The sequence below is a fragment of the Dipodomys ordii genome, unplaced genomic scaffold (genome assembly GCF_000151885.1).
Source record: "Dipodomys ordii isolate 6190 unplaced genomic scaffold, Dord_2.0 Scaffold25, whole genome shotgun sequence".
In the NCBI taxonomy this organism is placed as follows: domain Eukaryota; kingdom Metazoa; phylum Chordata; class Mammalia; order Rodentia; family Heteromyidae; genus Dipodomys; species Dipodomys ordii.
In genome coordinates, this window is record NW_012267241.1 from 19,334,911 (window position 1) to 19,353,331 (window position 18,421).

Genomic DNA, 18,421 nt, shown 5'->3' on the forward strand with positions numbered 1-18,421 from the left:
GACGTGAGGTATTGGGACAATGTTAGGCTACCACAGGTTAACTGAGGAACAGAAGTCCTGTGACACTATGACAGTCAATCTGATGAATGAGATGGTGGAGTGACTGAAGCAAGTCTGAGTATACTGTAGATGCACTGGACAAAGCTGATTTGTGTGCAGGGTGAGACGGCAAAGGTTTTATCATGCCCCTCAGAAAGGAACACAACCCTAAAGCATGTGTGCTCTTTTCTTGAAATATGGCAAGTCCTTACATTAGCTCCCTTTCTGCTTTTTCTCCTTTGCTACTAAAGACAGCTGGATAGTGAAACCTACAGAACATTGTGTAACCCTCCTTCGTTTGCTGTTTTGAGATGCTGGGACATCTTGCTGACCCGAGAGCAACTGCCCTATCTGCCAATACTTCAGTCAACAATGCCACGCCAGCATGCATTTAAAATGCAAACCTATGAATCCAGAGTTCACGCTTGCAAACCACCTCCAGAACAGATATTCCATAAGTAGAGAATCATTCCTTCCTGTGGGAACTATAATACAGGATCTTGCCCATAGTTCTTTCCCTCTGCCTCCTGGCCTAACCTAGTACTTCTCTGCTTGGCTTCCCATGCCATGTCCAGCATGTCATACCCAGCACATGGAGTATTGGTGGCCTGCCACCCCAATACCAATGTAATGGTATTAGGAAGTAAAGCCTCTTGGGGGAGAGGGTAATGGGTTCAGGTGGGTCAATGAGGATGGGGCCTTCCCAATGGGATAAGTGTCCTTAAATGAGGAGACTTGAGAGCAGTCTCTCTCTCCATTGAAGGGCACAGAAAGACATTTGTGAGCAAGGAAGAGTGTCTCCTCAGGAATAGAAGAGCTGGTACTTTGACCTTGGCTCTGCCAGCCTCTAGAAGTACAAGAAACAAGCACAATATTTTATTATGGCAGTCAAAGGTAAGATGTGCTTCTTCTTGGGAACTGTAACATTATTTAATGACAACTCCTGAATGCTTTATTGCTCATCAATTTAAAAATACTATTTTAAAACAGATCTTCATATATCTACCCTAGAAGGGTTTCCTTGCTTTGATGGACTTTTCCCTTTAAAGAGAGGAGACAGCAGTCCATCAAAACCATACCGTTTCCCAAAGAGGAGGGGAGCAAGATGGTAGGCGTGGTGCTTATCAGATGCTCACAAGACCCCTTTCTGCATCCGTGGCTGAGAGAATGACTCTACCCCCACAGTATCAAAGAATGGATTTTTGTGCCTCAGTACCGGGGCTCTTTAGTTGTCCAAGTGTAACATCCCTCTGCTGTAAACACATACTTACGTCAATTAAATGCTTGACTTCGTGCTTCTTGAGGTCACTTCCAATCTTGGCTGCTAACAGCACACAGGCTCCTGCACAAAGCTTCCTGTTCTGCTTGTTTAGCTTTCCCTTGAGGGCAAGCTTCTCAAAGTAGACAAAAGCCATGGCCACCGTGGGCTCCTCAAAACCACAGTCCTCCTGGGCGAGCTTCCGCATCTCTCGTTTCAGACTAGAGAAAGAGGGGAAGCAGGGAAGAGTCCTGTGAGAAGGGCTGAGGAGTTATAGGAGTCCCAAAAGATGACAGCTCCATATGGGAAGCATCTTCTCTTTCTTACCCCAGGAAGGTGAAAAATGGAACGAAATCCCTAGGTTGTGCAGGCTGCATTACAGACATGCAAGTTGGGGCTCGAGGCTCTTCTTTGCTGGTTTGGCTGCCTAGGCCATGTATGCTTTTGCTATTTTTTTTTGTGTTTGTATCAATACTGGAGCTTGAATTCAGGTTCTGGGCTTTGTTCCTTAGCTCTTCTGCTCAACACTAGTATTCTACTACTTGAGCCACAGCTCCAGTTCTGTTTTTTTTTTTAAATTAAATGATTAATTGGAGATAAAAGTCTCAGACTTTACTTTCTGTCAGGGGCTGGCTTTGAACTGCGATCCTCAGATCTCCACCTCCTGAGTAACTATCAGCACCTGGTGACCACGATTACTTTTATTCTTCCCTAGACTCAACACTGCCAAACTGCCATGTCCAGAGGGCAAAGGACAAGCCTGGGTGCCACGAGTGTCAGCTGGGACATGGAAGGACTCGGTGAGCACACACAGATGTCCTAAAATCACCCTGCAAGCTAGGAGGGGTGCTGTCCAAGGCCAATGAGGAACTTGCTCTAACCTCTGCCAAATATCGATAAGATTCATTAAAACTAAGGTGAGTACTTTGTACTGTTAATTCTTGGGCTTGGAACACGTCAGAATCTCATCTGTATGAGGACGCTCACTGGTGTCAATGTTGGCACATATTCTAACATCCAGTCTAGTTTCTGTCTGCCACACACATCCACACATACTGGGATTCTGCCACAACACAAGTCAGCTCCTCGCTGGCCTGGCTGGGTTGGTCATGTTGATGATGTGGCTGGCAGACGTGGGTCACCACAAAGCCAGTCCAATCAGCTCGATAGTCAACACAGACCTATCTCTGGACTGCTTTATGACTACTCAAAGACAAGGCCTTGCTGTTGTTACTGGGGAGTGGGTGACTGTGGTAAAGTTGTCTCACACCTGAAGATACCAGCTTAGCTTGCTTTGGCTTTGCCTACGTTTGAGAAAGCAGACACCTGAATTCAGCTGATTCGGAGTTCTTCCATAAGCTCAGGCTTACAGAATTGGGAAGCTACATGCAGGCATCTCCAACTGTGTTCATTGGATGGCAAGAATTTGGCTTTCTGTGCTGCTGCCCTCGACACTCCTACCATGCCCAGGCATGGGTCACTCAGCATCAGGAGAGGTTGTTCTGGATAAGACCCAAAGGACAAAGGCCCACTGTACAAAGTACATGAGCTTAATAATTTGTGCTGAGGAAGGGTTAGAGGGAACAGTTCAGGGCTCACAAGCCTCCCTTACCTCCTTATTTTGCTGAGCGTCAACTTAATATGAGGAAACTTCTCCTTGAATGTCTCATTCATGTCCTTCTTGAGATCTGAGGGCTTCACGTAATCAATCACTGTGGTCTATAATGGAATAGGAAAGAAGTCACTCTATGTAAAGGTCATGTGTATGAATGATACCCCAAGGGTTTATGGCCAGCTTACGACTTCAAAAAACAGGACACAATGGGGAAAGTCAGATCACAGCCAAAACAAGGGCTCCACCAAGTCCAGGAGCCTGAAGAGGAAAGTGGCCTTCTGGAAGCAGATGGGAATTAGTCACCACTATAAGCAGGATGAGGCCACAATCACTGTGCATCAGGTCCCCCTCCACAATCTTCTGACCTCATCCTAACTAATTCACATCTGCAATAATCTTTTTGCCCCTAGAAAGACGCATTCCAAGGTAACTAGGGGATTAGAGCATCTTTAGAGTTCTGCCCACCACAATAGCTTACAGCTGGGTTTGGATGCATACTTGTCCTCATCGGTTAGGCTCTGAGCCCCCAACTCTGCCAAGAAGAGTTGGCAGCTTTAACTGTGGTCTGAGGGAGGACTTTGAGAGTCTCCTTTCCCTGCCTCTTCTGCTTGTGGCCCTGGCTCTCGTCAGCGCTGCCTTTGTCCTCACCTCTCTGAGCTCAGTGGGAAAGAACAGATTCCGGAGCCAGACCTCTGGGCTTCAACCTAGCTCTGCCATGCAGCATCCAGGTGGCCCAGTGGAACCTGCTTATGCATTTGGGCCTCAGTTTCCTCACCTGGCTTTTATCTTCCTTGATGGCCGAGGAACACCTGATCTTCAAGGCTACTCTATGTCTTGCTCATACCCAACTGCTGGGGACACAAAATCCGAGCGAGTGGCTCCTAAGAGACAATCTACCCTCATGTAAACATTCTGCATCTTGAGGCCATACCTGGCTTAGACTGCACGTACTGAAGAATGCTCTCTGCTGTATGGAGGCCATGATGCATGGGAATGGAGGAAGCAGTCGGGGAGACCGAGCTGCAGGTGAGATTACCAGCTGCTCCCCGCCCCCCACTTCTGACTTGAGAGACAATAAATGAAATGGGAGGCCCAATGCTTTGAGCTCACCCACTATATTCCAATTGTATGAGTGCAAACTTGTGATGCCTGGGCTTTTGCCAGAGTAGCACTTTGTTTTATAGTATAATTAAACCAGGCTCTGGTCCTGGTCTGGGATGGTCTGATTTATTGCTACCAGGGATTCGCCTCATGAAGGGGTGCCTCTCAGTCCACAGCTGAAGCAGGCAGCAGCCGGGCTGCGTGATGGATGATGGGTAGTCGAGCACCATGCACTTGCATTGTGCAGAGGTGGCCCTCCTGCTCTTGGACTGGTGTCACCTGACTTCACTTCCTCAAAGCTGCCTGGCTGGAGGGAAGCCATGTGTACACAGCACAAAGAGGAAGAAGGGAAAGTCAGCTGGGAAAAATGCAGTTCACAAAGGTGCCCTACCCGGCCTGCCCCGCTGCTGGATATTGGAAACCAAGTTAGGATGGCCCCGCAGAGGTATGGATACTCCCAACTAGAAGAAGCTCCCAAGTCTATTGCATAGCTTGACTCACCATGAGGGAAAGAAGAGGCCTCCCAGGAACCAAATCTGAATGCAAGCCCCGAGCACCAACTGCAGTATTGTGAAGGGAAGGCCTCCCAGGGCAGGGATGGGATGCAATGGCAGAGCATAGGGGTACATATGCCCGCCAGTGCTGCACGGGGTCCAAGTTGATAGGTTGCTGGTCGATTTGATAAGAAACAGAAAAGGTGCTTCCTTCTGGGGCCTGGAAGAGCTCTGGCCTCCATTCTCCACAGGAATGCTCATAGCAAGCTTGCTGCAGACTTGGGGCTGTTCTCCTTTGGCCTGAGTCTACTCCTTCCCCCAGGTTGGGTTCCAGCCTTGGGATGACTTACACCCAGGTGCTAGCTAGACACCTGGACATGTATGTATTCCCTCCATGCCTCAACCTCCCTGCTGTACCTGGGAAGGGAAGGGCTAGAAGGCAATGATGTGGGCAGATCCTTCACCAGCAGTCTGGCAAATTCAGAGCCCTTCTTCCACTGTACTTCTCTGAGAGCCATCAGCATGCTCAGCTGGGCACTGGGAAAGCAGATGTTCTGTGCTTGTTCAGGTAATTAAGCAGAGGGGGTGGCCCTGGACGAAATCTCTCCAACCACCAACAGATGGGCATTTCCGCTGTTCTATGCATTTAATCCTTTTCTCTAGGAGGACAGTGATGACAAGGAAACTATGGGATTGAGGGAGCGGCTGGCTTGCACGGTCTGGGGCTGCCTTAGCTGCTCTTTCTACCCCTCAAATTCCAAACCCAGGACTCTAGGTTGACTTTAAGTCTTTCCCCTTTTAGGGGAGCAGTCCTGTAGGCTCCTTCACTGACATGAACTGGTTTGAGGTTCACGTTACCCTGGGCATAGATCAGGAGGGGGAAGTATTGGTAGCAGATGCTGCCCACCTTGAATTTTTTTTTTTTTTTTTTTTACAAAGAAACCATCTAGTGTGTGTTACTATCAGACAAGTCCAGCAATTGTGCTTTTGTAATGTGGTATTCATTTTCTCAAAGCAGGTCTACCTTCCCAAATGGAAATGTCAAGCATCTAGAAGCTTCAGAGCCCCCAAAGGGGCCTTGCTAGATAAACTGCTTCATTTCCCAACAAATCTAATCTGCAGACAGGCAAATTGGGAGCCTAAGCCATCGCCACAACCTTAAAAAACAATAAGACGGAGTCCAGCAGCAAGCACGATAGGTTGAGTTCACTCTAGTTTTTGGTCATCTTGTGGGCTTCATCTCAAGGCTTTTGTGCTCCCTTGGCTAAAGTTCTGCCACTTGAGCCTGTCTCCAGCCTAGCTTTCTGCTGGTAATTTCAGAGATGGAGTCTCCTGGCTTTCTCTGCCTAGACTGTCTCCAAATCACTATCTCCGGGATTACAGTCTCCTGAAGAGCTAGGATTATAGGCATGAACTACCAGTTCCCAACTTAATCTTTCATTTTCAGAGTCATTTTATTTCTACTGCTGAGTATCTCACCGTGTCCTGGAAAATTAAGACATTTTCCCACAGCACCAGGGATGGGAATTCATGGCAGGCTTTTTCCATGAACCCTTAAGATTTTGATATGAAGTACATAGAACACAGGAAGTTGGTCCTGGAGACCAATCCAGCAGCTAGTTTCCTGTGGTGTGTATACACAAGAGACACCAGAAGGGATACTAGTAAGATTCCTTTCTAATGTCAAAGCAACAAGAGAGCTGTCTTTCTGGGTAAGGAGATGATTCCAGAAACCCATTCAGATAGGGTTAATACTTATTGGCCTTACAACAATTCAGCACTTTCTCCTCATTGCTTTCCACACCCACAAAGGGAGGAAAAGTGAAAAACAACACCAACGTGAGGTGCCAGGTCCTAATGATAAATAACCACTCTTTAGTGAAAATTACATGCCACGCAGGGCAGAGGGCTGGAAGCATCCAGTTGTGACTCGAAGGCCCCCTACCTTCTAGCCACACATTAGACAACTCTCTGCAAGGACCTGTAAGCACTCGTTTTCACATTCTGTGGTCACCTTCTAGAGCCTGGCAGACCAAACCACAGGGGTAGCTACAATATGGCCTCCACACCCGCCTGAGTTTCAGGCCAGCCTCTCACAATGGCTGGTCCTAGGACTGACATGCCTGGACCAATGTTAAAAAATACAGTGCACAGCCATTTTTCAAAAGGTTACCATTTCTGCTTTGTAAATGACAGGCTTCACCTCTGGACCCTTCCAACTTACAGGCATGACCAAACTGTGGCAGTGAGTGTCCCTTTTAGAAACGCTAATGAGAATATATACCCAAGTACCTGCTTAGTACTGAATGATTCAAATCCCATTATTTGTCGAGGTGTTGTTTACCCAAGAAAAATGAAAACATATTCCCACAAAAAGTCTTGGGCAAGAATGTGCACAGCAGCAGTGTTCACGATACCATGTACTGGAAACAACTCAAACATCCCTTAATAACAGGGGTGGAGGAGCCTCCCGGTGCCTCTAGCCATACATAGAAAAAGAAAAAAACGTGAATCTCAGAAGGTGTGAACGAAGGTACATACACTACTATCTCACTTGCATGAAGTTCCAGAATAGGTAAGGCTAAATAAATACGGTGGCCTAAGTCGGAAGAGCAGTGGCTTTAGGATGCCTGGGATAAGACTGTCCTTTATCTGAATCAGAGGGTGGTAAGAGAATTCACAGGACTGTAGTTAGAATGGGTATAAACCACACCTCGTATGGCTTCTGTGGGAACTGGTGATGAAAAGGTCCACTTCTCAACTTGAGTTGCTTGCTTCTGTGGAGAACTCCCAGGTACCCCGAAGCCTCACAGCCTGATGGCTGCCTGCTGACAGTGAGGGAGAGTGTATAACACTCCTCCATCTGTCTAGGCAGAGCTTTCCTCTAAGGGGCCAAATGGGCCCCAAAGCTCAGATAATCCTCTTTTTTTTTGGGTCTGGTTGTGGGGCCTGAACTCTGGTTCTGGGCGCTGTCCCTCAGCTCTTCAGCTCAAGGCTAGCACTCTACCACTTGAGCTACAGCGCCACTTCTGGCTTTTTTCTTTTTGCTTATGTGGTGCTGAGGAATCGAACCCAGGGCCTCAGGCATGCAAGGCAAGCGCTCTACCACTGAGCCACCTTCCCAGCCCAATCCTCTAACTCTTGCGGCCCATTTTGGGAGTCTCTGGCCTATCCTAACTGCAGCTTTCTGCACCTGGTGTGATGTGTGTGGTGTGTGTGTGCGCATGTGCACGCATGTACATAAAGGGTCTTTTTATACAGTGTTCCCATGTAGGAAGCCCAACCTCTGACCCTCTGCCTCATCTGTCACCTTTCCATACCCTCCTCCTGACTATAGTGATTCATCTACACGAGCGATTCCCTACTCACCCCATGTCAATGAGAATGGGGGCTGGGGTAGTTGTCCACTGGATGAGGAAGCACGGTGGGAATCTGGCACAGTGTGGCGATGCAACCAAACTTGCTGAATGTGCAAATTCTGTCACCCAGCACCCAAAAACAAAGCGAACATACCAAAAAAGCTCCATACTCTCATTCCTACAAGTTCAGTGCAAAATGCCCAAAGGGTCCTGGGGAGCAGGGATAAGGCTCTTTGTCACACTTATTGCTGACAATTTACAGTAGATTTCCTGCCTTTTAGCACAGTACTGACATTTGCAGCCAGGAGAGAAGCATGGAGGTCTCCCAGAGTTGACCAGGAAAATCAGCAGATGAGAAATAACAGTCTCTACAGCACGGACTCTCACAGGGAGCACATACTGCACATCCCATGCAAGAGAAAGAGTGAGCCATCTGGGAGCATAAGGACAGGACACATATTCAAACTGGAAAGTCTTCCAGAACACTGTCCAAGTAGGATAGACAGACAAACATGGATGGACATATATATTCACTCCTGCCAGAACCTCAAAGGTCACAATGAAATCATCTAAGAAAGAAACCAAGGGGGCTGGGAAGGTGGCTCAGTGGTAGAGCACTTGCCTTGCAGGCATGAGGCCCTGGGTTCGATTCCTCAGCACCACATAAGCAAAAAGAAAAAAGCCGGAAGTGGCGCCGTGGCTCAAGTGGTAGAGCGCTAGCCTTGAGCTGAAGAGCTGAGGGACAGCGCCCAGGCCCAGAGTTCAGGCCCCATGACTGGACGCCCCCCCAATAAAAGAAACCTAGCTTGTTAAAGCATAAGTCAGTGTTATCACCAGACAAAACATGCCCATAGGAAGCCTCTGCTCCAAACTTAAGTCAGTTGGAAGCATTGCACCTTCATTTCCTCTTAGGCACCTAAATAACTATTCAGATACTGATCAAAACAACTAGCGTCACTTTGCCCTTGGTGGGCAGTCCCAGCAGACAGTGAGTTCAGACATGACCAGAAAAGGTCAAAGTGAAACGCATCCTGATCCAGGATTTGTAGCCTCAGACATCCACTTCCTATCTTTCAACTAACTGTGAGAGCCTAACTCAGATTCCAAACCAGTTTCCTGCCAAGGTTACTTAATAAATGAGAGAGGAGAGAGAAAAGAGAGGAAAGAGACGGAGATGTGAGAGGTGAGGCTAGGGGAGGAGGGAGAGAAAGAAAGAGGAGTATCCTGGGGCTTGAATTCAGGGCCTGCACACTGTCCCTTAGCTTTTTTCTCAAGGCTGGCACTCTACCATTTGAGCAATAGCTCCACGTATGGTTTTTGGTGGTTAATTGGAGAAGAGAGTCTCATAGACTTTCCTGCCCCAGCTGGCTTTGAACTTCCATCCTCATCTCAGCCTCCTGAGATCTAGGATTGTAGGTGGGAGCCATCAACACTCAGCTCTTGCTCAGCTTTTGAATTCATAGCTGGTGCTCTATCACTTGACCACACTTCCAGTTCTGGATTTTTACTAGTTAACTCATAAGCGTCTTGATCATTTGTCCAGGCTGGCTTCCAACTTTGACCCTCAGATCTCAGTCTCTTGAGTAGCTAGGACTATAGGTGTGAGCCACTGGTGCCCAGCAGTACTAGGGTCATTTTTAAATACCTTTGCCTTCCTGTGGCATGTCAGGAGGACCTCTGGATGCTGGGCTAAATCACAGGAGGATGTATGTGGAAAGTAATCAGCCAAGCCGAGTGCTCAGCTGAGAATGCTAAGCACTAAGTGCAGTGTCCTTTGAATCTGTGGGTTGGTCTGCACTATAGCACCTCCACACACGAAAGCCCAGGACAATGATTGTCTGTTCAATGCAAGGTGAGTGCAAAGAGCACTGGGAGTGAGGGAACCACAGGAGAAAGAAGTCAGCTTGCCCACCCTGCCATCCTGGCCAGAGTGAAGAAGGCATTGAGGGCATGTTGGGTTGGCACTCTCCGCATTCATGCTATGCAGGACACACCTAGTTGTCCCCTCCTCCCACAGCAGCCAACGCTCTGTTAGTCTTGGAATCCAGGCAGCTCAGCCCAAAGTACATGGGATCCTGACAGGCCCTCCTGGTATCTGGAGGAACGGCAGCCATCGGTGGCGGGAAAGATGGTCAAACAAAAGCAGAAACTAAAATTATACAAAGGGAAAAACAGGAAGAGTCTGTGAAGTAAAAACAGCAAGGAGAGGGCTTGCATTTAACACCCACAGTGTCCTACTTTCACTTTCCCAAGAGATAATTCTGTCATCTCCAGCCTGGTGCCAATGGTTTGGCGTGTAAGGGGCGGGCCTCGGTTACCTAGTGGATCCAGACGTGGCTCAGCTTGATGGGTGGGTCCTGCCTGCAACAGGGTCTGTCAGTGTGTCAGCTTGGCCCTGCCTTCCCAGAGGGGAATGCTGCCCCAGCCTCAGCTGGTAGTTTTCACACACACTGGCGACAACCTAATCTTCTAAAATACCCTAGAAATAATGTTTGCAGGCCAGGGGACCAGCAAGATCCTGGACCCCAGGTTGGTCTTGTCATAAGTAACCGCCCCCCCCCGAAGGCTCCTTAACAAGATGCCTCAGACAGAGCCCCATCTCAGTCTGTGAATGCAAGCAAGCTGTCCAAGGTGGTTGCAAGGATGAGTGAACCCATCCATCCATCCATCCATCCATCCATCCATCCATCCATCCATCCATCCATCTATCCATCACACATCCAATACTACTCACCATGTAAGAAGGAAAGATGAGAACTCGCTTGTGCTTGCCACAAGGCCACTGGGGGTCATCCAAGAGATTTGGGTCATAGTCCATAAAGTCTCCTGGGTCACTACCTGAAGATCACATGCAGAATGATAAGTAGGGGCCCTGGACTTCCTGAGGCAGAGGCTGCTGGAACAATGCCAGTTACAGTTTTTGAAGACTGGCATTTGGCTCAGTGTCACATCACTGGCTTTTTTTTTTAAAGCTGACTTCTCACTGAGGTAGATCCCCTCACCAAAACCTCAACAAATTCTTACCATTCTGACATTTTTCCATTTTAGAAAACTCCCTGACTCAGGACAACAAAAACCTTCTCACAGACTACCACATGCACAGATGCCTGGAGACTCAGCACAGCCCAGAGAAGGCTCCTTTTGTAAACTTGAAGACCAATTACGAGACTTGGTCTAGGAACATGAGTTGGGATGCAAGCTTCCAGGCAGGCCCCAACGGGAGGATGAACGCAAACCAGAGCAGCCACCAAGGCACACAGCTATAAACAACCCAGGTGGTGTCAACACAGAGGCCAGCTGACCTGGCGAACAGCTCATTCACCTGGAATTGCTGAGAACAGAAATGATGGCTTCCTAATGAGTTTTTGTCCTCATGTTGATTCTTACAGAAGTTAGTGTGGGCAGAGCCCAAGTACACAAACCTTCCTTCAATGGCTCACTCAGCTCATGTACTATAATAACCACAAACAAACTCCTACCTGATCCTGATCCTGCATTGTGGGTTCCAGTTATTTGCGGGGGGGAACCCCCAAAGCCAAGCACCATGATATTGGGGGACATAACTGGGTGAAGTAAGAGCTGAGTGGTCAGGAAAAGTTGAGAAGCCAGCCATCTCTGTATGGGGCAGATGGCCTAGGCTTTGTCCAGAGAGATTACTTATGACTTGCTTGTGAGATGACCATGACGGGAGATCAAGCTTTCCCCAGAGTCCTCTTGCCTGTGGGCACCTACGTGTCCTCCAGTCCCCACAAGGAGAGACACCACCCACACTGCACACCTTACCACTTCCCACCAGGCTGAGGTTACCTGTGTCAAGGCTCCCCTGGGTGCTGCTGGCCCGGCCTATGGAGAGGCTGCGGTGGCTCAGGTTACGGAATTGGGAGAAGGAGGAGGTGGAGTCTATGGTATTTCTTCGGGTTCCAAAGGCATTGGTGGGTAACAGAAATTGGGTATAAGAAACCGTCTACAAGGTGAAGGTAGAAATCAATCAGTGATTTGTTCCCCGGCAAGGCGAAGGCTTGCATTCTGCCCAGGCTACGCAGCCACTCCAAATGCAGGCTTGTGTTTTTAAATGTACAGTTCTCAACTGAGATCTGAAAACTCAGCAAAGCAGTTTGCTTTGGTATTCACTGTGCCAAAACCTCACCTGGACCTGAGGGCATGTACAGTGCTCATGGACCCTGGCTGGTGTAACGAGAGAGAGAGAGGGAGAGAGAGAGAGAGAGAGAGAGAGAGGTAGGTACTGGGATTGTCCCTTTTTCACTCAAGGCTAACACTCTACCACTTAAGCCACGCCTCTACTACTCTGGCTTTCTGCTGGTTTTAATTAGACCAAAGAGTCTCAAGGAGTTTCCTGCCCAGGTTGCCCTCAACTGTGATCCTCAGATCTCACTCTCTTTCATAGCTAGGATTACAGGCATGAGCCACCGCCCTGGGCCTTGTGTTGTTCTGTATAATCTACCAAATACAGAATTCTAGGACACACCAGGCCAGCAGAGTTCTGATAAGGATGGTGGGCTTCTTGCTTTTCTGGTTGGTGCTCTATATGACACTCAACCCCGCACTGCCTTGTTCCACTGTGAAGGGTGCTTAAATCACCCAGTTCCATCCTGGAACGTGCACATGTGTATATGAGCATGTTCGTATTGCACAAACAGATGTAAATGGTATCAACAGAGAAATACTGTACATGTACCCAAGGAACTCCCAGCCCACTGCTACTGAACCAGGGGCTCTCAGTGGGATTTTTGCCTGCACTCTGACTGGCACAGGCGGCTGGAAATCTGCCTCTAGACCTTGTTTCTTTCTTCCTAGATGAGTCTCATGGTCTAGCTCACTGCCTCTGCCTTAGGGCATCTGCAAACACCTGCGGAGTGAAAGCCCGGAGCCTTACCTTGCCATCAGCACCCAGCTCCACACCTTCCAGGCCAATGATCTCTTTCAAGCTCATGGCGCCTGCTGACTGTCTCCCTCCATCCAACTTCAGATCCCTGGAGAGGACAAACCAAAGGGAGAATACTCCTGTGTGCTCCCATAGGAGCGACAAAGGACGCTCACTGCACGAGACACGACAGTCACACTGGTGCAGGGACATGGGGTGCAATGGGTGGGACGTCCCTTTGTCTTTCCCTGGGGGCTTGTCAGTGATGCTCTATTTTGTTCCCTTCACTTGACACAGCTGAAACCCAAGTATAAAGATTAAAGCCAGACGCAGCCAATGGTCATCCAGTAAGGCTCCTAAGTTCTTAAGAGAAAGCCAATCACCAAGAAGTGGGGATGCATCCCAGGAATGCTAGAGACAGCGAGTTTCCTGGGATGCTGAGTTCTTTTGAAAGCTGTTAGATGAAAGCCACTCTCTTGATCAGACAGGATCAATTAATATCCTAAATGCCCATCTCCACTGCTAGTAGCTAAAAGATTTATATCACAATGTTCAGCCCAACAACCTTGCCAAGCCCTGAGGTGGGGAAGGGGGAGGAGAATAATCCCCAGGAATAATAAGCCTCTTGCATCATGCTGTGCAATTTCCAAAGCCTTTTTTATTCATTTTTTAATTTCTTTAAGGTAATTTTAAAGGCTAGGCTGCAGTTTGGTGGTAGAGTGCTTGTCAGCATATAAAAGGCTCTAGGTTCAATCCTTATCATAATAAGAGAAAACAAAGATGACTGTAAGACAGGAAATACTATTAATAACTCATTTTATAGAAGAGAAAAATTTAGGCCCAGAGTAGGAAAGTGGCGTGCCAAGATCACCATGATAGTAGATGATAGGATTGGTTTTGCATCCAATGTTCCTAGTGGGTCGCGAGGGGCTTGTCAAAGAACAGACCTCCTTCCAGGAGTCCTCAAGCTCTGCTCAATGGTAGAACTGTCCAGGACCCCTATGAACTACTGAGGTTTAGCTCCACCCCAAAACAACCTGTAGAAGATGGAACCTGAGCATCCAGACGGTTACGTCACCCCCAAAGCATCCTAAATTGCAGCCTACTGAGGAGGAGCTGCCTTCTGCCTTTTATCTCCACGGCACTCAGTGCTTGTAGAGGGGGCCACCCTGCACCACCGCGTTCTCACCAAGAGACCTGCACAGAGGCACAGTATTCAGGGGCCAAGACCTAAGCAAGACAAATGAGTTATAACAATAAGAGAGGGGAGGGAGAGAGGGAGAGAAAAAGGAGAGGAGGGGAGGAGAAAGGAAAGGACAGGAGGAGAAAGTGGGGAGGGTAGGGGAAGAAAGACAAGGGGGAAGGAAGGGGGAGAGAGGGAGAGAGAGAAAGGGAGGAAGAGAGAGGAGAGAGAGAGCGAGAGAGAGAGATTTTCAAATGTAGAGGAACACCAAATTTAGCCCCCCTTCATCTACGGCATTCTGGGACAGACTGGATCCCTAATACACCTCAAGTGCATGGTCTGATTGGGGACATAGTCTCTTGGGAGGCCATGGCACTGCCATTTGCAAACCACCACCAGTTATGCAGAACAAAAGCAAGCCATCAAGCGACCTACATACCCAAGTCTTCCATCTTTGTATTCGTAAGGTTTTTAGTGTCTTTTCTTAACACTGAATATTTTTTTTTTCTGAGACTGGAACTTGAACTCAGTAACTGATCTGTTCACTTCACTGGCTGGCATTCTGCCACTTGAGTGACACCCCCAACCCTGAGAACTATTAATCACTGTATGTCCCCCAATATTTCTGCTCAGACCCTATGAACATAAATGAGTTCAGGTAACTACAGCATAGAGTATGACCCTGTAAACGCTTAGCTAGAACACACAAGTCATCCAAATGAAGCCTTCACGAATGTTCTGAGCAAGGGAACTACTTTCACATGTATTAGTATTCTTCTCTGCTGCTCCCCTCCCCCCACCCATGGGGACCACACTCCTGGAAGGCTGCGAGGTCCAAGATCACTTAAGTCACATCACTTTCCAAACACACTTTGTGACTGATCACCGTTGGGAAGACCAAGCAGGCTATAGGCAAGCAGGGCCTAGCCAAGACACTAGGGGCTGTCCATACTCCACCCCTAAGACCATCACTCCACCATTCCACCTGCTGCAGGAGCTTCCCAGTGTGATTCCCCACAGACTGCCTAAGGCAATTAAGGAGGGAGAGCGTGAATGTGCCTGGGCCTTCGCCAAGGGAGATGTCCACAAAGGAAAAACTTCAACAGGAAGGTGAGGAAAGGATCCCTGGGGAGAACAGAGCAAGGAGAGGAATCTGGGCACAGATTAGGAAAATTAGCTGGTACAGAAGCAATAGGCAAGAGATTCTGAGCTTGGCTATAATGGTCTCCTATCTTCCCAGACCCCAACCCTGGAACTCAGGGTCCTCCCATACCCCACTGCCACTCCTAAGTTATTCTCATTTGGTTCGACAGGGAATAGTAGTTAGGGTTGATAATAGAAAAACAGGGAGCATTTTTCTAAGGGAAGAAAGCCAGGGAAGTAAAATTAAGGTTAAGTAAGAATGTTTCTTAGTGATAGGCTGAAGGACAGGAGGCCCCAACCCATTGTCTACTATGTGTGATACATTAAGAAACTGTAGCAGTAAGCTGGCTGTCCTGCTGGTACTGGTTTACCAAGATGGCATAGAAGATGGGTGCTTTTTTCCCTTTTTGTGCCAATATTGAGACTGGCACTCAGAGCCTGGGTGCTGTCCTTTAGCGTTTTTGCTCTACCACTTGAGTCACAGCTCCCCTTCTGCCTTTTTTTCTGGTTAGCTGGAGAGAAAAGTCTCCACACTTTTCCTGCTCAGGATCCTCAGAGCTCAGCCTCCCGGGTAGCAAGGATGACAGGTGTGAGTCACTAGCGCCCAGCTGTGGGTGTTTCCTATACACCCCTCTCACCTGTCTTCATCTTGTCACACTCACTACATCCCTGGGACAGGCTCTGCCCCTGCTGGCTGTCCACTGACTGTTAGCTGCGCACATGACCGTTAACAAAAGCAAACAAGCCATGTCTTTTCCCGTACCTCCTTTTTCCACGCTTCTCCCAAGAGAAACGAAGCAAGGAACAAAAAAAAAATACAAAATGTGCTCACATAAAATCCAAAATTCCTCTCCATGAGCTCACACCAGCCCTTTGGGGATTAGTAGAGTCATTGGATTGTCCTGAGGCTCTCAGGACACCAGGGCTCATGTGGAAGATTAGGTGGAGCCAGGCTGCACCTCACAGGCTCTCTGGAGAACTGGTGGAATGGTGTCACACTTCCTGCTGGCTTTTCCCCTCCCATTATTCTACTTTCCAAAGAGCTCGAGTTGAGCTGAGTGAGCCGAGGAGGCAGAAGCTGGAGTCCACCTTCAGCTGTGCTGGCTCAGGGCAGCCATCCCGGCTCCCCCATGATGGAAGCGGTCTCCACAACCTCTGCCCAACATGTGGGCACGGGACCCTTGCAATGTGGCCAGCAGATGAGGAACCCCACGTTTAATCCGATGCAGTTTCAAGTGTTAAGTAGCCGCAGGTGGCTGGGGACAAGCTTATCTGACTAAGGCTTGGTGCTTGCTTGGCAGGACTCTGGCTGCACTTGTGGGTAACTCTCCCCACCCCCGACCTGTCACATATGATTAAGTTCATGATGTGGCTTGGCCTCCCCCATTTTCTTTCTCCGAACAGTCTTTCTGCCTGGCACTTCAGAAGCGTTGACCTTATAGGCCCCAGAGATGGAAGAAATGATGTCACAGGGCTCCTTCCCCTCCACCCCCACATCCCCTCCATGGAAGGCAATGGACACCATGCCCAGGACTCCATCATTACTCCTTCAACAAAGCTCCTAGACCATATGTAAGAAGTGGGCCTGCCTGAGGGTCACGAAGTGGTGGAGTGTTAGCAGTGATCAGAGTGCAACCCCAAGCCCTAGCACGGCAGGTGCCTCCAGACCCTACACCACAGCACCGTGAAGAGTGTGATGCAGGAGCTGCACTCTGGGATGAACAATTTGAGCTTTCCTTTAGCCTTGTGTGGGGGTGGGGAGGGGGAGGGTGGGGAGGAAGGGGGATAATCTTCCATACAGAGCAAATCAGAAGTGAGGTGTTTCTTGCAACGTGGCGGGTACACTGGCATCTGCTACTTTCATAGGTGAAAAACTTCACTGCCTTGGTTAACAAAAATCACAAGCGCTCCAGAACACTGACTAAAAAGGGCTGGGGGCACACTTTTCTGAACACTTTCTCATTTGCATTCAGGGAGAAGACTGTTGCTAGCTGCTATATAAGTGGGTGTGAATTAAGAGCACATGTGTACATACAGAGAGTCACTTGCATAGGGGCTGCCCAGAAGAGAACAGAAGTAGAAAGGCCTGTTCTAATCAGCTCTGCTTTCTGACCACAGTGTTTGGCACCATACAGTTGGCATCTGAAAACATAAGAGATGCTGACAACTTCTCTGGGTTGCTTTTTCTTGCTAAGCACTGGTACTGCAAGATATTGATCTGAACCTCAAGAAATCACCTTTTGGCTACACTTGACATCAACAATAGTAAGAGCAATTTTACACTGTGTCTTCTAATATTGAAGGCAATTGCCCAGGCCTTAGGTGTGAGTGCAGAGCAAGCAAGACAGCGAGGGCTGTGCCTTGCATAAGCCTGAAGGGTTGGGAGGCTGCTTGCTGAAAGAAGAGATTCCCAGCCAGAGAGTCCTTTAAACCCCCTAGCAAAGCCAGGCACTGGTGGCTCATGCCTGTAATCTTAGCTACTCAGGAGGCTGAGATCTGAGGATCTCAGTTCAAAGCCAGACCAGGCAGGAAAGTCCCAATTCACACCAAAAAAAAATCTCTACGTGGAGCTGTGGCACAAGTGGAAGAGTGTTAGCCTTGAAAATTAAGAAAGTTAAGGATTAGCATTCAGGCCCTGAGAGTTCAAGCCCTAGTACTGGCACAACACACAAATAACAACAAAAATCTTCTAATAAATAGTTAAGCAGAAATCCCAGGGGCCAGGGGATAGTGATTAAAATCTCCGTTTTCTAAGACCATTGTTTGGAACTCTCATAGAACAATTATGAAAATAAAACTACCTAATGTACTCACATGTCCCTAGTATCAGAAGAGCTGCAAATGGTACAAGAGCAAATTGAAATTGGACTTTTCAACTTACTTGAAAAGCCTCCAGGCTTATTTCCTTTCTAGCTAAAGCTATAGTTTAAATATTACTTTATAATGTATCTCCTTTTAAAAATGGAAGGGGCTAGTTCAAATACTGTTTGTGGGCAGTGTCCCAAATTGTGTGCATTAGGCTAAAATGCTGTAGCCCTCAGAGGTGAACACAGTGGCCAGGTTGTAGGAGAAAATCTCCTTTTTGCAGGGGGTGGGAGCTGAGCCACTGTTACAGGAAAGGGGGGTGGCTCATGGTAGTCATTCCTCATCACCATAGCTCTGGCTGCCACTGTAGCTTGGCACAGCTCAAGTTCTTGCCAACAGGAGCTCAGTTCTCATTCCAAGGTTGTTAACTTTTGCACGTCATTCAATGTACACATTATGCATAAATGTAGCCAGAGTCCTGACATGCAACAAGTGCATGTTGGAAATCCAGCATGAACACTTGTTTTCCGTCTCCTCCTCCT

The 18,421-nt window shown here is 48.2% G+C and overlaps 1 protein-coding gene across 1 annotated transcript in view; it reads right to left on the reverse strand.

The window, feature by feature from the left end:
- The window catches only part of Cables1 (Cdk5 and Abl enzyme substrate 1), a 96,452-nt gene that overhangs the window by 2,627 nt on the left and 75,404 nt on the right, over positions 1-18,421 (reverse strand). Inside the window, exons 6-10 of the mRNA XM_013014818.1 lie at positions 12,761-12,857; positions 11,674-11,830; positions 10,601-10,704; positions 2,910-3,016; positions 1,311-1,518 (exon numbers count right to left, since the gene is read on the reverse strand). Coding sequence (XP_012870272.1) covers positions 1,311-1,518; positions 2,910-3,016; positions 10,601-10,704; positions 11,674-11,830; positions 12,761-12,857 — 673 coding nt within the window. The remainder of the gene's footprint in view (positions 1-1,310; positions 1,519-2,909; positions 3,017-10,600; positions 10,705-11,673; positions 11,831-12,760; positions 12,858-18,421) is intronic.